Source organism: Stegodyphus dumicola, chromosome 6, assembly GCF_044657685.1.
Source record: "Stegodyphus dumicola isolate Sdum_Otavi_A_Nest chromosome 6, ASM4465768v1".
NCBI lineage: Eukaryota > Metazoa > Arthropoda > Arachnida > Araneae > Eresidae > Stegodyphus > Stegodyphus dumicola.
Window position 1 is genome coordinate 207,891,022 of NC_140773.1, and position 16,462 is coordinate 207,907,483.

The following is a 16,462-nucleotide window of genomic DNA, read 5'->3' on the forward strand; positions in this document are numbered from 1 at the left end:
GGCATAAATTTTGCGGTAATACTCATTTCCAATTTAGTTACAATTTGTCAAGTTAGCATAATTTTCTCTCGATTAATCTGCTATTCCTGAGGTATACTAGTTTCGCACTTAACTGTTATTTTTTGGCTATCCACTTTTGGGGTCATCCGTCAGATCTCTTTATCAGTCTTTCAATCTCTTTTTCCTCTCAACGTTTTCATGGTATCTTCACCATTTGCTACTTTCAACAGCTCTAACATTTCCATAATCCGTTTTCTGTGTTCACTTAAAATGTAACGCTAATACGCTGTTATAAATTTCGATCTGTTCAGGCCTTTTATTTTTAAATAATTTTTGTTCGAGGTTCAAGAAAGTGCCTACGACCGGTCTTTGATTGTTCTTAAATGTACAGTTTTTTTTTAACTTAGTAATAAACGTGGCGAAAAACCTATGTATCGTTATTTCTCATCCACTCTTCGAAAGCCCGAGCCTTTAATTCAAGGAAAACCTGTGTGGTCAAGAAAATTTCGTATAGAACAAATGAAGGATTGTATATGTCCAGTAAAGTACTTTATTTTTAGTCGCCCAGACGGTGTAGTGGCTAGGGAAGCCGACTGCGATACCAAAGGGCCCGAGTTCGAATCCCAGAGGAGGAGGCATGGTTCTATCTGTTCGTCCCTGCATAGAAGGCAAAGGTACCCCACCTCTTAAGTGCCTCCATAATAAAGTGACCACCACTTCTGGCCAAGCCCAAGTCGACCGAGGACCCGCCATTGGTTTAAAAAAAAATTCATTTTTAGAAAATGGGAAATATTTTTGCGTACTTACGTCAGGTATTGTTTGCGTCAAAAAAGTATTTCGACCAACAATGCTGAAAGCCTCACTCCTGCCTTCTGCTAAGTCAGGTTCAGACGTGGCGAGACGAATTATGGACTGCATATTTCACACAGATAACAACGAAGATAGTTCGTCAGCACAAAGGCATGCAAGGCAGCTCTTTAACAAACGCAGGTAGTCAACGAAGCAAAGAGCCACTTCGCACAACATATGAGCTTAACCACATAATAAAATACCTAGCTCCTAAGAAAGCCCCTGGCCCAGATGGGTTAGATAATATGATTATCAAAATCATCTACCAGCACCTTCCTTTCCTACTACACTCGCTCTTTAATGCATGTTGGAGGCAACGTCATTTTCCACAAGAAATGAAAGTGGCAGAAGTAGCCCTTTTCTGCAAAAAAGGGAAGGGTCCGGCTATACCAAGATCATACCGGCCCATCTGTTTGTTACCAGTCCTTGGAAAAGTGCTAGAACGTGCCTTACGAGTCTCAACCACCACCTTGCAACCACTGATGCTTTGCATCTTAACCAGTATGGTTTTCGGGCCGGAATGTCAACTGAAAATGCGTTGGATGATCTAATGACAACACTGTCAAATAATAAGAGCGCAGACATGCACTCCCTCATCATTTCCATTGCATTCTACAGCATCTGGTGGCCAGACATTATCAACAGCTTGTCCTCTCTTTCCTACCCTGATGTGATAATAGATCTCATTAGAAGTTACCTGGACAACAGAGAAGTCCAGATCACGATGAATAATGACATCATCACCAAAAAAATTACTCGTGGCTGTCCTGAAGGTTCGTGCTTAGGTCCTGTGGAACTTAGTAGCAAATACTGCATTCCAGCGTTTGAGCAACCTTCACCAAGTCAAGATTCTGGCATATGCTGATGGTTTCCTCATTATTGTAGCGGGCCGCTGCGATATCCAACAAAGATCGCAGGATTGTCTAGATAGCTTTGCTCAATGGGTCAAGGAGCATAAACTTGAAATAAGTGCAGAAAAAACGCAAGCCATGATAATAGGACGTCGTTATCCCCTTAGGAGAAGAACCTAACTAAAACTACAGGGACATTCATTAAAAACAGTCTCAGAAATGACATACCTAGGTTTATCCTTTGATAATAAACTTTCATGGACTCCTCATCTTAAAATTTTCAGGCAGCGCATTCGCAATCTCACTAACAGTATGAAACGTACTGCAGGTATGAAATGGGGCATACAGGCAAATCTCCTGAAATCTTGGTACAAAACCATTTCAGAACGCATTATTTTGTACGGAGCCTCCATCTGGGGACAGAACCTCACTTCTACCATGAGGAAAACCTTGCTTTCTATACAAAGCAGTCAAATTCTGCTCATCTGTCGGGCCTATCGGACTTCTCCAACATCTGCTCTACAAGTCATTGCGGGTCTTCCCCCTCTTAATCTTATAGTCGAGAGGGAAGCCGCAGTGATAAAAGCTACAAGGCTTAATAAAAATACATCACTGTAGAGACAGAACATAATCCACACAGACTATGAAAAATACAAATCTCTTTATCTTTGTCACCCAGCACAATTTGACCTAATGGACACCATCCATATAAACTCAGATTCTCCGGCGCAAAATGATCATGCATTATACACTGATGGATCTAAGACAAAGGCTGGCACAGGGTGTGGATTCTGCGAATTGGATAAAGGCAGCATTATCTTCTCATGGAAACGAAGACTGAACGAAAGTAATTCAGTGTTTCAGGCAGAACTCATAGCCTTACACGCAGCAATCATCCACAGTCGTAAAAATGGTCTTAATCAAGTTCATATTTATACGGACTCCGCCTCAAACCTCCAAGCACTTTCAAGCATGCACAGCAGAAGCCCTCTGGTTAACAAAATACAGAGAACTCTCCTTAGTATCCCTATACCTTTTCGTCCTGTACTCTATTGGGTGCCAGCGCACGTAGGAATACTAGGAAATGAAAGTGCAGACGTTGTGGCTAAAGAAGCTGCCAATAGTGCATCCTTACTCGAGTACTCAACAACACTTCCAACCTCGCTGCTAAAGCATTCCTCATGCAAACTTCTTATAAGACAGTGGGAAACCCTCTGGAATGATGCTACACATGCAATGCTCCCAAGTGCAAGCATGGATCTGCAGAGCAAAACTGGTAGCATGTCACATTTCCTAACAGGACATGGACCGTACAAAGCCTATCTGCATAGGTTTGGTCTATCCAACACAGACACCTGCGACTGTGGGAAAGTGGACAGTCCAGACCACTATTACTTTGAATGCCACTTGACGGCGAAGTTCCATCTAAAAAAACCAGCACCCATGTTTCGCGCAGCGTGGTGGAATAATATTCAAAATAACAATGTTGCTCTTTCGAAACTACATGCTATCACTACCTACTGCGTTCCAAAAAACGCAGTAACCTGGAACAGCTCTCATCACAGTCATTCCCCAAATAAGTAAATTACTGTTTCAGCTCCTGTAATATAAGTACTTAATTCTTTGATATATATATATGTATATATATTTTTTTTTTATTTATCTTTTTTTTTTTTTTTTTTTACATATAGTTATTTAACTCTTTTGTTATAAAAATCTTTGTTCCATCGAATCAACTTCTTGACATATACAAATATTTTTACTCATCTGTAATACGTTGTTCGTACAGTTATCTAACTTTCGTAATATAAGTGTTCATTCCAATATAGTAATTATGCCAACCTAACACATGAAATACCAATAACAATGTTGCATAATGTCTATATATTTCTGTAGTGTAAGAATATTTCTTCCACATTGATTGTCATCACTTAAATGTATCACATTTGACTTATTCATACACCAATTGTAGTATTCATTTAATGCACTGCCAAATGCATATATGTGTATACATACAATATAATTTCAGTTATATATAGCATTGATTTATGTTATAAGAGTGTTCATATGTAATACTGTGCTATTCAAAATATCTTGTAACAAAAGAAAATAATATGTTCTGAACAACAGGCCTTGTATGCCAATGTAACTGATTTCCGCAGAAATGACGTTCAATTCCGTACGGCAAGAACTAGGACGGATGTCATCTTCGCGGTGTATAGTATACACCCCACAATGTTATATAAGCATACTGCATTTTAGAACAATGGACAGTATGCTAGCAGAGGTGAAGCGACATATTTGCCAGCAAAATAGCATCCTGACTGTAAACGAGCTTAGAAGTTATTTCTCCCGCTTTCCTAGCGTGCCTTCGTGTTGTAGTGGTTCTGCACGCTGGGCCGGAGGTCCGATTTTCGATTCCCGGTGAAGGCGGTTGCTAATTTTTCATCTCTCCGGAGACGAGGGGAAAAAAAAAAAAAAAAATTCCTACTGTCTCTACAGTAGCGCCCGAACTAAAAGGGTGTTGGATGAGGATCCTCCACACCGAGGATTTGGCGATTGGGTCCCCTAAAAACCCCAGTCTCCCTTTAAAAAGAGGAGTATATAAGGTATTTCTCCCGCTTTCCTAGCATGCCTTAGTGGTGTAGTAATCAGCACACTGAGCCAGAATTTTAGAGGTCCGTGGTTCCATTCCCGGCGAAGGCGTTGCTAATTTTTCATCTCTTCTGCTTCCCCCCCAAAAAAAATCGTAATGTCTCTACCAGCTGGAGCGAAAGTTCGCAATTATTCAATATAGAAGCTCACCAAGAGAAGTTTTGGATTTACGTTAAAAAGGTTTCAGTTCTCAAAATTTTGTGTTCAGGAACCGAATTAGGTACGCCATCAGCATTACGCAAGCCATCAAGATAGATTGATCTAGAAACGATGCAGTCTAAAAAAGTTATTACGACTTTTAGAATAGAGAGGGAGAATTAAGTACTACTGGTAATTTAAATTAACATATTAATTTACATATATTTTATCTTACATATATACGAGTATATATGAATTTAACAAACATTCTATATTCTTCAAAAGCAAATTTAAAGTTAATTAAATTTTAAATGATATTTAAACATTCTTCTCCCTTAAAAACTTTTGCAGCTCAATGCGCAAAATTCTTGCCCACTAAGGTCTCTCTAATTCGTGTTGTCTTTCTGTTTATATGTATATAATAAAAGAAAAGAGAACAATTGATAAAAGACTATGTGGTCAAATATATATATATATATATCTGATATTCTTTCTTCATAAAAATAAGCATTTGCAGTTCTAATATCGCTTGGAATCCTAATTTTTCAGGTGAAGTAAGTAAAATAAGTGCATTGTGCTTCGAAAATCAAGAGTGGATTTTGTTACTTCTCGTAACGAGCAAAAAACTTAATATTTTATTTAAAAAAATAGATAGATATATAATAGTAACGAATCGTATCTCAAGGTAGCCTATCATTCCTTAAGAGCAGTCAAAATTTCTTTCTTTTAAAAAAGTAAGTTTTCTGGAAAGGAAGAGGGGGATTGATGGATTTTAAATAGGATTTTCAGTAACATTTTATAACGTAAATTAGTCTGAGATTTCTTTCCGTTTGGCTTATTTGATATTTTTGTTAGTTTTTTGCTCAAATGCACTTAACGTTCTGAGTTCCTGGAGATGCTGCTATTTTATTTACTCTTGTGAGAAGCATGGTCAGTATCCGTTTCGCTGCATAGTTCTTGAAATTTTTTTGTTAAAATGTTGAGAAAGATTTATCGTTTCCGTAGACTAGATGCTTGTAAATTGTAACCGGAAACTTATTAACCTAAATTTAAGCTACTTATTTCACGCAGGCAACTGTAAGCGAGAGTTGTAATAATGTGTTTAGAGATGTTACCTTTTGCTGCTTGTGTTGATTAAACTTTCTCTTTCCGTTCTTAAACATCAGCTTAATGCGCACACTTGAAAAGAAATTTCACTGCTTCCATCATTATCTTTAATGCGAATAATTTCCTGTGAGTATTACAGATTTCTATAGGGGTGAAAGCGAGTTATTCTCTGAATTTTCACACTTCTTAACGTTGTTATCACACGTTATAAGATTTAGAAAGAACGTCATTTTTGTGCATTTCTTGCGCTTTGTATGATGCAAAAGAGCCATCTATTGAAATTACCATATACAGAAAGAGATGTACTCTGTAATAACCACAGAGGTGAAAATAAGTTGTTGACAGCATTTTAAGTAAAAAATGAACAGTTTGAAAACTTTGGGGAAAAGGGGGGAAATTGCACATTCTTCTTTCATTTGTAAATTTAGTGGGAAATTGTTCGAAACAGTGAACTGCTTCAAATGTAGAGATGTGTGGTAGAGCTCTTATACAGTAACTTCAAAACCCTTCAAAGTTTCTCCATTGCCACAGATTTTTTGAAATGCATTATTTCTTTGTTTTATTAGAGATTTTCGTGAATTTAATGTTTCCGGTCGTGAATTTAAGGTTCCGATTTTCACTGTATTTACAGAAATATTTTACCTAAAATATTTGTGTTTTAAATATCGCATGTGATAATTCTTATTGTTCAATAACTTTCTACACGTTCTTTCCAAGACAATAAAGCTGTTTTTTTAGTATGGAAAGAGATATTTTATCTCATTCCTTTTGAACAGTTTCCAGAGGAGGCCAACATTTGGACAATTCGCTTTTTAAAAGACCAGAACCACAAACATCCATGGATCATACATCAGGAGATTAAGGAGGGACATGAGTGAAGGACATCAGGAGATTAAGGAGGGACATGAGTGAAGGGTATGGCTTCTATACCCGTTTCTTGTTCCATTTTTTCCAGGAAATTAACTGTAAATTTTGACATGCGGCTGCTTGTTTTGTCTGGTGCAGTTCTACTGATTAATGGCACTGTGGGTAAAGAGAAGGTATTTCATATTTAAAAACTGGGTATAAAATATGTTCCTGATAATATGTGGAGTTGACTTTAACAGTTTTCTTCGCTGTCATTAATTTTTATTTGCCGTTATATCAAGAAACAACAACAGTTATAAATCCCTTTAAAAAACTTTCTATAAATTCTTTGATCATGTTCTATGACCTTTTTCTTCTGTTTGATGATAATAAATGCATCTCCTTTTATTGCGGTCATTTAATATACCCAAGATTCATCTATTGTGGCAACAGTTTTTGCATTTTTGTTCGAATAATTGTTTCTCATAGAGAGTTCTGCCGCGCATTCTACTTTCGGCGATATGTCGTGGAGAAAGACGATACATATTAAGTTTCTGCACCTTTTTAATATTCATATCAACATTAATCATTTTCCTTACAGTTGACACTGAGCATTTTAATGGTTATGCAGCTCCCCTATGACTTTGCAGATTTTCTTTTAATATTAAATTTCTTACCTTAGCAACATTAGAAACATTCCGTTTTTTTTCCTTAGTTATGTATTTTGAAGAATTTTTCTTCTTAAGTTTTTTCCCTTTCTTATTGACAATATTATCTGTCATTGGTATAGATACCGGAAAATCATGGCTTTCGCAGCTTTTTTTAATAAAGAAATATTTTTTTTTTTTTTTTTACCTGGCCTTCCGCTCATTACTCCTTTAAAAGCGCCGTTTTGCATAAAAACAAATCTGTCAAGCAGCAAATTATAATTTATACTTTCAAATATATAGTTACAGTTTTAAAAAAATCTTTACAAGCAGGCGAATGTTTTTATAACTAAGCAAAGTCGTCAAAAAATATGGGAATAACCTTAGTAGTTGTCTAAAATATTTCTTGATGCAAATTAATTCTTTAATCTTAGATTCATTGGTTGGGAAAGTTGATGTAAGAAATTTTGGTCCGAGAAAGTTGATGTAAGAAATTTTTTATCCCCCCTGAGTAAACCGTGACGTGCCAAATAAATCACCAAGCTCTCTTGTAAAAGACTTTTCTTGCATTATATTGATTGTTCCTTTGCATAAAAATAATATTTAACGCAGGTTTTCCCTATATTATAAAGCAAAGGTTTTAAGGAGCATTTTATTAACTGTAGTGGCATGGAAAGAAGAAGTAAATATCATTAATTTACATAAGAGAAAAATATTAAATTTTCAAATATAACTTAAGTTAAAAAGTAACTTGATAAATCATATCAAGTTACGCTTGAAATCTAGAAATAATCCTACAGCAAAAATATGATAAATGTGCAGCCAAATAAAACAGAGGCGGTTTTCACGTTTTTAAGATGATTTTGCTTTCCTACAAAAAAGAATTGTCTGCTTGGAATTTTTTACCTGCAACTATATTTTTGAAAATAAAAATTATCCTCTGCTACTTCACAGTTTTGCTTGCATCCAAAATGGCGCTTTTGAAGCAACGGATGGAAGGCTATGTGCTCTTTCCGAAACAAATTATTTGTATCTCAGTTATTAAAAACGCCCTGAAAGCCATGCTAAATGCGATATCTAAACTTACTATAGGTAATACTGTCAACAAGAAAGGGAAAAAAAAAAAAAAAAAAAAAAGTCTCAAAAGTTGAAGTTTGGCTCTAAGCGGAAAAGTAGTTCCAAATACATATCCAAGGATGGAATGTTTCGAATGTTGCAAAAGTAAGATCTTTAATGTTAAAAGGAAATCCTCCAAGTCAAAGAAGAGTTGCAAGATCATTAAAATGCTCAGTGTCAACGTCAACAATAAACAAAGTGATTAATGCTGATTTGAATCTTAAGAAGGCAAAAAAAATAATGTGCATCGTATTTCTCCACGGCGTATCGCTGAACACAGAACGCGCTGCAGAATTCTTTATAAGAAACACTTATACGGACAAAAATGGAAAAATGTTGTTACAATAGAAGAATCTTGGGTTTATTTAAGTGACTGCAATAAAAAAAGATCTATTTAGCGTCATAAAAGAGGAGAAAAAAAATCTTAAAGCATGGTTCAAAGAATGTAAAGAAAGTTTCTCAAAGGATGCTGGAAAAAAAAAATAATAATAATAAAACAAATTTTACGGAAAATAAAAAACAACGGCAAAATAAAAATAAAAACAGCGGCAAAATATGTTAAGCTCTTTTCCGCATTTTGTCAGTAAAATATTTTACACCCATTTCTTAAACATGAAATAACTTCTCTTTACCGACAATGCCATCAATCAATAGAACTGCATCAAGACAAAGCAAACAGCCTCACGTCAAAATCCACGGTTATTTTCCTGGAAAAAATGGAACAAGAAACGGGTATCAAGGCCATGCCCCTTCATTCATATCCCTACTAAATCTCCTGATGTATCATCCACGGATTTTTTTGTTTTTGGACTGTCATCCATAGATTTTTAGCACTTTTGGACTTTAAAAATGCGGATTGTCCAAACGTCGACCTACAACCATTCTTGGACTTTGCAGAGCTGATCGAGAAAACTGGGATAAAATACCCTTTCCGTTACTACAAATAGCTTTATTTTATTGACTTGGAAATTACGGTGTAGAAAGATAGTGGAAAATAAGGGTTATCGAAGAGAACATGTACAGTTCAAAATTTTAGGTAAAATATTTTGATAAATACATTGAAAATTGTCTAAAAAAATGTGCAGACAGCCTCTGTGTATGCAGTATGGTGTTATTTTTCGAAAATGGGGAGATAATGAGCGTAGTAGAAGACTCTTAGCAATGACGATGCTGCCTGAGTGTTTGGAGAATGGGAAAATGCGAGATATTGGGGTATACGAGAGTTATTATCGCTTTAACCGTTAGATTCCTACAGTTACTGTTTCTCCGTTTGCTTGTTTCACTACAGATGCGTAGACTTTCGTCTACCCTAACTGATGTGAAAGGCATGAAACACCGCAAGGTTCCTCTCTTTTCTGTTGTTCTTTGCAAGCAACAGAATTTTTCTTTCCAGACTTCCCTAAATCGGCGTACTGTTCCACAGTTAAATGCTTACGTTTCTTCAAACTTCCGTATAGAAAACTGAGGGATATTTTTGCTTTTCGTGAAAGCAAAAATCTTCTTCAAAATCCCTCCGTTAACCGAGAAAGGTTGTAAAGTAAGTTTTACTCAAAAGTAGAATGGCGTAAAGAAAGCAGGAGATGCCAATAACGGATGCTTGCTATCAAACCCTAAGAGCACAGTTTATAAAGATTCAGTAATGTATGTGTTAGGTAATGTACACTCGAACCTGTTTTTGTGCGGTCTGTCTTTGTGCGTGTTTTTTTTTTTTTTTTTTTTTTTTTTTTTTTTTTTTTTTTTTTTGCGCGTGCGTGTGTGCGGGCGGGCGGCAGGCATATGAAAATTTCAATCAAATTAGAACACAATTGACGAGGTTATCAATTAAAAAAAGGAGCTTCAATCTTGATTCAGATATCTAGCTATATATATATATATATATCTGGCTATCGAGACGTATACAAGCGTCTAGAGAAAAACTGATTACCGACTACATGGTAACTGAAAAGTCAACTCTAAACGACTCTATTTTTGATAGCTACTTGTGAAGTTTTGTGCGATTTTTTATGCGGTTCCTATCCACCGCACAAAAACAGGTGTGAGTGTATATTTTAAAATAAAGCTCGAATACTGTCATTAAATTTCCTTCAAATGTACAGTGTGAATTATTTAAAAAGAAGAAGAATCATTCAAATTAGGATGTAAAAACTACCTTTAAACAATTTGTAATGTTGCGCGCTTCCAACCTGCACGCAACAATAGTGGTGACTGCTGAGAACTGGAAAATAGACAAAGTCTTGAGAAGGGCTTAAATCCCTTTTTATTCAACTTTAGAAATTACAAATGCGTGCTCTTGACGCTCACAAACTACGCCGACCCGGCGGTAAAATAAAAATAAGAAACTAAAAAAAAGAATAGTAACAAGTGACTAATTACGAGGCTCTCTAAACGTAACTAACCTCACCGCGTTCTAAAATACCGCTGATAATTCAGCAAACTTCTGAATATTACGTTGAAAGATTAACAATCTGCCGAGGCAAGCAGCACACAGGCCAAAACGCGTGGTTCTTCAATTTCTAACTAGCCACCCCCACGCTCGTGAAGCAAGAAAGCACACTTTCGAACTCGTTTCCCTTCTATTTAACTCAGATTACTTCCGCTGACAATTTGAATCCTTGCGCGTTCTACTAAAATTTACATACTCTGGCATTGGCAATTCCAGGGGAAAGTAAGGCTTGACAGGAAAGATAGTTTAAACTTAAAATAAATGTTAGTTAAAATAAATATAAACCCTACAAATTAATTAGTCATATGATTTGACCTGAATCAAATGACAGCTTAATCAATTTTTCAGCATCCTGATATTAATATTTTCGCTCGCAGTTACTCGTTTTATATTTTATTTTATTATTATTATTTTTTAATACTTGACGTAGGTATTGTATGTTATGGTATTTATATATATCTCGTTACAATAATAGATTCGTAGTTAACTTTTGAGACACATTTCGCCATAGCACTTTTTATCTAAAAAGGCTATTTTGCCATTTTTTTTTATGGTACGGAGGCTGTTTGCACATTTTTTAGGCAATTTTCATTGTATTTGCAGATATATTTTACCTGAACTTTTTGTGATTTTAGTAATCTGTTTGATAACCCTTTGTCTAACTATCTTTCTACACCGTAATTTTCAAGACAATAAAATCTTTTGTAGTATCGGTAGAGGTATTTTACCCTGTGGAACAATTTTCCAATGTTCAAGGAGGGTTGTAGGTCTATTTTTGGAAAATCTGCATTTTAAAAGTCCGAAAACCCAAAAATCTATGGGGAATATAGTTGGAATGCGAGTGAAGGGTTATATGGCCTTGATACCCGTTTCTTATTCCCTTTTTTCCAAGAAATTAAAACTAAATTTTGGACGTGTGATGCTTGCTTTGTCTTCATGCAGTTCTACTGACTGATGGCACTGTGTATAAAGAGGAATTATTTCATATTTGAAAGTTGGGTATAAAATATGGTCCTGATAGTATGTGGAGTTGATCTTAACATTCTTCTGCACTCTCTTTATTTTTAGTTTGCCGTTATATGAAAAACGAGAATTAAATCCTAAATCCTTTCCAAAAAACTTACTTAAGATTCTCTGAACCATGTTTTAAGACCATTTTCTCCCCTTTGATGATAATGAATGGATCTGTTTTTTATTGCAGTCTAAATACACCCAAGATTCTTCTATCGTTACAACATTTTTCCATTTTTGTCAGGATAAATTTTTCTCATAAAGAATTCTGCAGCGCATTCTGCAATCGGCGATATCTCGTGGAGAAAGGCGATGCACATTATGCTTTTTCGCCTTTTTAAGATTGAAATAAGCTCTAATCTCTTTGTTTACTGTTGACACTGAGCATTTTAATGACTTTGCAAATCTCCTTTAACTTGGAGAATTTTCTTTTAACATTAATGATCTTACCTTTGCAACATTCGAAACATTTAGTTTTTTTTTCCTTGCATATGTATTTTGAACAATTTTTTCCCTCTTCAAGCCTTCATTTTATGTGCTCTTCCACCTCTCTGTTTGTTCACCATAAAAGCAAATGGATGCTCCAAGTGAGTCCTGATGCAAAAAATGCCTAGAAATGTAATGGTGTAAAGAATTAGAATAAATATAAGTATTATGTTTTCCTTTTTTCATTACCTGAGACAATAAACCCTGTGAAATGAAGATTCTGTCAGGACATAAGCGTCGTGAATTATAAAATACGTTGCTAAATGAACTCTATTTTAGAAAAAAGCTAATAGAAATTCTTGCTGGTTTGGGCATTTTTGATTATATTACCTGGGATATACAATACATGCCCTCTTTTTGGATACTGCTAGATTTTGGTACAGCATTGAAATTTGTTTCAAACACAACGTTGGAATTTCCGTCTGAGAAGGTTTATTTTCAATCAGTAGACATACGAAGTTATTACAATTACTCATCATTAGAATTTATTATAACTCAAGAAATGCTAGCTGACATAAAATATAACACTTTATAAAAAAATTAAATTGTGCTGCTAAAGAAATGGGCTCATCCTGTCGTCCAGTGATCTTTCTATTGAAATCCACGCCAAATTAAGGCTGAATTTTGTAATTATGAAATTAGTGACATATTGAAAAATATGTAGCCTTTGAAAGCCTTATCTGCTTATGCATACTTTTTTGTATCTGTAAAAATTTTTGACTTCAATTAGTGTTTCTCACATGCGAGGATTTAAAGTAAGGAATAGGGGAGAGGAAGTTTTAGAAGTTATTTTCCGTAGGGTTGTTTCTGTATTGATTACAATTTTTTCTTCGCTTTTGTAATCAATAGATAAGGAAATGAAAATGTATTTCCAGATAATTCTATCTTTATTTACACCCTCCTGTTTTGACGCGCATGTGAAAACTGCAATTGAAGGGTGTCCCAGCAATAGCGAAAAATTTTAATTTTAAATAGAAGATAGGGTTTAAAAAACAATTCCGATCATAAAATACACTGAAGGGGCACTGAATTAAGGATAGACATGGCTATGCAAATTTTATAGCCCTGCGCGGCATCTGTGCTCACGTGAGGAAATTGTGGTAAATGCACATATAGCTAGTACTATGGTTGTTGTTAATCAGTCGTTTCAATTGCCAGTATGGCTAAAACTTCTGATTTAGACAGCTTCAATCTCGAACAGATAGTAGGCACTCGACGCATGGGCCATTCAATTTCCAAAATCCTCAGCGGGCTAGTATTCGGTGGGAAAAAGAACTAGCCATCGGGGAAATTGCAAAGGACAATTAACCTAGAACAAGCGTGGTGTGAGACGACTCAGCCGTATTGTATATAGCCAACGAAGCCAAGCATTAACTCAAATTACCACCCAGCTGAATCAGGAAGACAGACGTACAGTCAGTAAAAAGATCGTGCAATACTCGCTTCACGATATGGGCTTCGGAAGCCGTAGACCCATCAGAGTACCTTTGCTGAATGCATATCATCGAGCTGCACTTCTTGCCTGGGCAAGAGAATAGACTCTAGTAGACTTGAAATGAGTAGCAAGGAGTGATGAGTCTCGATTCCGACTAATTAATACCGTTGGGAGGCTGAGAATATAGCGTCAGACTCATGAAGCCATGAAACATGTATGGCAGATTAGAACTGTGCAAGGCCATGGTGGCTTAATCATGGTCTGTGATGTTTTCTCTTGGCAGTTTTTGGGATCTTTGGTACTTGTACCAACCTTCCTCAATATGATTTGGTACGTAGAGTTGCTGGGCGATCATCTCCATCCATTTATGTTGTCCTGTCATTCACACGGAAATAGAGTATCCTAGCAAGATAACTGAATATCTCACATGTCTTGGTTAGCTACTGCCTGGTTGGATAAGCGTTCTTCTAACTTCTCTGTCATAAATTGGCTACTTAAAAGCCCTTACTTAAATTCTACTGAACATCTTTCGGGTGTTTTGGAGAAAGGTTTGGAACCTCATCACACAACACTAGCGACTCTTCCTAAATTATAGATAGCTCTACCCGATGTTTGGCAAGAAATTCCCGTAGAATGCTTCCAGAAAATTATTAAATCTATGCTTCGTCGTTTGGGAGCCATTATAAAAGCCAGAGTAGGCCCAACTCGTTATTGACTAGCTATCCCTAATTTAGTGGCACTTCAGTGTAGGCATAGTTCAGTGTTAAGTTCGGTTATAAAGTAGGCATGTTGGAATTATATGGTACAAATCATCTAATAACTGCTGTCTTCCTAGCGAATTTTCGTTCCTTTTACGAAGTTTTTAATTTGGCATATGTGGTTGGATTTCAGTGATATAGCATTTAATTTAGTCTTTCAAAGGTGGTTGTGGGCTTGCTGACATAAATTTTTGATTAAAAAATGTCAAAGAAATAAGTCCAAAAGCTTTATATCTTACAATCTAAGCGCCAATTCTGGTTGACCAAATGGAGATTACACGACCAGGGAATGCTGTTGTTTAGCGTGATGTACGGCTATGGCACCGTGCTTGTTGGAACCACATTGTCCTGTCTTTGAGGATCAGTACCATCCATTTGACGCACAAAAACCACATATGAACTACGTACTTACATACGTAGAACCACAGAGATATCGAAAGTTTGATACAGCGATATAATCGTGTGGCACATTCAAATACGGTAAAGTTTAAAAGACAGTAAGGATCACAGTACGCTCCTAATTTTAAGTAATGTAATAGTGCTGCATTGTATATTTTATGGTTTACTTTCTGTTTTCCTACCTTGTACATCGGACAGAAGGAGATTCTTTCGTTTTAACATTCATCGAAATGGTGAAAGTAATGTAGAATGTCTACTTGCACTGTAAAATACCACGTGTCATTTGAAGGGAAAGTAGAACATTAATAGTAATCCTTTCCATCAACTCGCAATTGAGCATTGAAACATTGGTTGAAATGACATCACTTGATCAGGGCAATTTTGAGAAAACAATACTTAGGTCTTGGTCTTCCCTTTTCCTTTGACAAATAAAAATATTTTGGGAATCTTCTAAAGCATAGATAACTCAAACCGCACACAGGAAATTAAGGCAGTAGATTATATAGATAAGACCTTTGAAGTGCTAGGATACTGTGAAGATCTTGTATGTGCTATTTAAAATATGCCGATGTAAATTATATTTTTTTCACTATCGGCTTCTGAGTTTTGTATACCTTTTCGGCGTATATTTTATAAGTATTTTCTCTAACAGGGGTCGATTCCGCTGAGAGGTTGCTTCACTTCTCCGCACGGTTAGGACTTTCTCAGCTGTCGACACATTTTCTCACACTTCCGGGCAGCCAGGTGGCCCTGTCATCCCCGAACCACGAGAGACTTCTTCCCGAAGATCTAGCTCTTAAAAATGGATTTCAGGACTTAGCCAAACAGCTGCAATAGTGAGTAATATTTTTGTTTGCTTTGCTGCTCATTTTTTTAATTATCATCATATGTCTGCATGTTCGCCAAACAATTAATCGAATTTGTTTCTAAAGATGTGTAAACTATTAGATTTTGTAAGCAGTTTACGGACTTCTGTGATTCTCAAAATTATTCTATAAAACATTTTTAATCAATATGAGTTCTTAAATGTAACGTTCATCTATTGCTGTAATCAAGTCAGAGAAGTTAATGTATTTTCACGCTTGGAAAACAAAGGATTATCATCTCCCCTCATTCAAAGAGCTCCCCCCATTCAAAGAGCTTGAAAAAGTTTATAATATTTACCAAGAGGAAATGTATATTAATTTAATAATACTTGCTACCTCCCTAGAATGTCTAGCAATTTTGTGTAGTTCTGAGTTCGAAAAGTTTCCAATTTGCATTTTTTTGTCTGAAAATGTAAATAATGTTCTTATTGTATGACTGCATACGTTAAAGCTATTTTAGCCTACTAGAAATAAAAGTTACTTTATCAAAGTTAGTTATCTGCATTCGGGACTTTTGTAAAGGCCGCATCGAATCTATTAGGTCTATATCACACATGTATTTGTTTCATACGAACAACTGTTTCGGAAAATATTTCTGCCTGCTTTACTATTGAAAGAATGATGCGCGATTTTTTTCCTTCCTTTAAAAAAAAAAAAAAAAAAAAAAATTGAAGTTGTTTGTTTTCAACCAATCAGCTATAAGCTCCGAATGCTATCATCTTGTTTGTGTAATTGGAGAATTATTTTCTCTTTTACCTGTTAACCCCAAAGTGATCTGCGGTGATTGGCTGTTGTGACAAAGCAGAAAAAATTTTCCAAACAGTTGTTCTTCCGCAACAAACGGATGTGTGACAG

General features: G+C 35.8%; 1 protein-coding gene across 10 annotated transcripts in view; it reads left to right on the forward strand.

The window, feature by feature from the left end:
• LOC118190859 (rho guanine nucleotide exchange factor 28-like) overlaps positions 1-16,462 on the forward strand; it is a 565,987-nt gene that overhangs the window by 278,807 nt on the left and 270,718 nt on the right. For all 10 annotated transcript variants that reach the window (XM_085819410.1, XM_085819412.1, XM_085819415.1 and 7 more), the window contains one exon: positions 15,394-15,577. In XM_085819410.1, the coding sequence (XP_085675536.1) occupies positions 15,394-15,577 (184 nt within the window). The remainder of the gene's footprint in view (positions 1-15,393; positions 15,578-16,462) is intronic.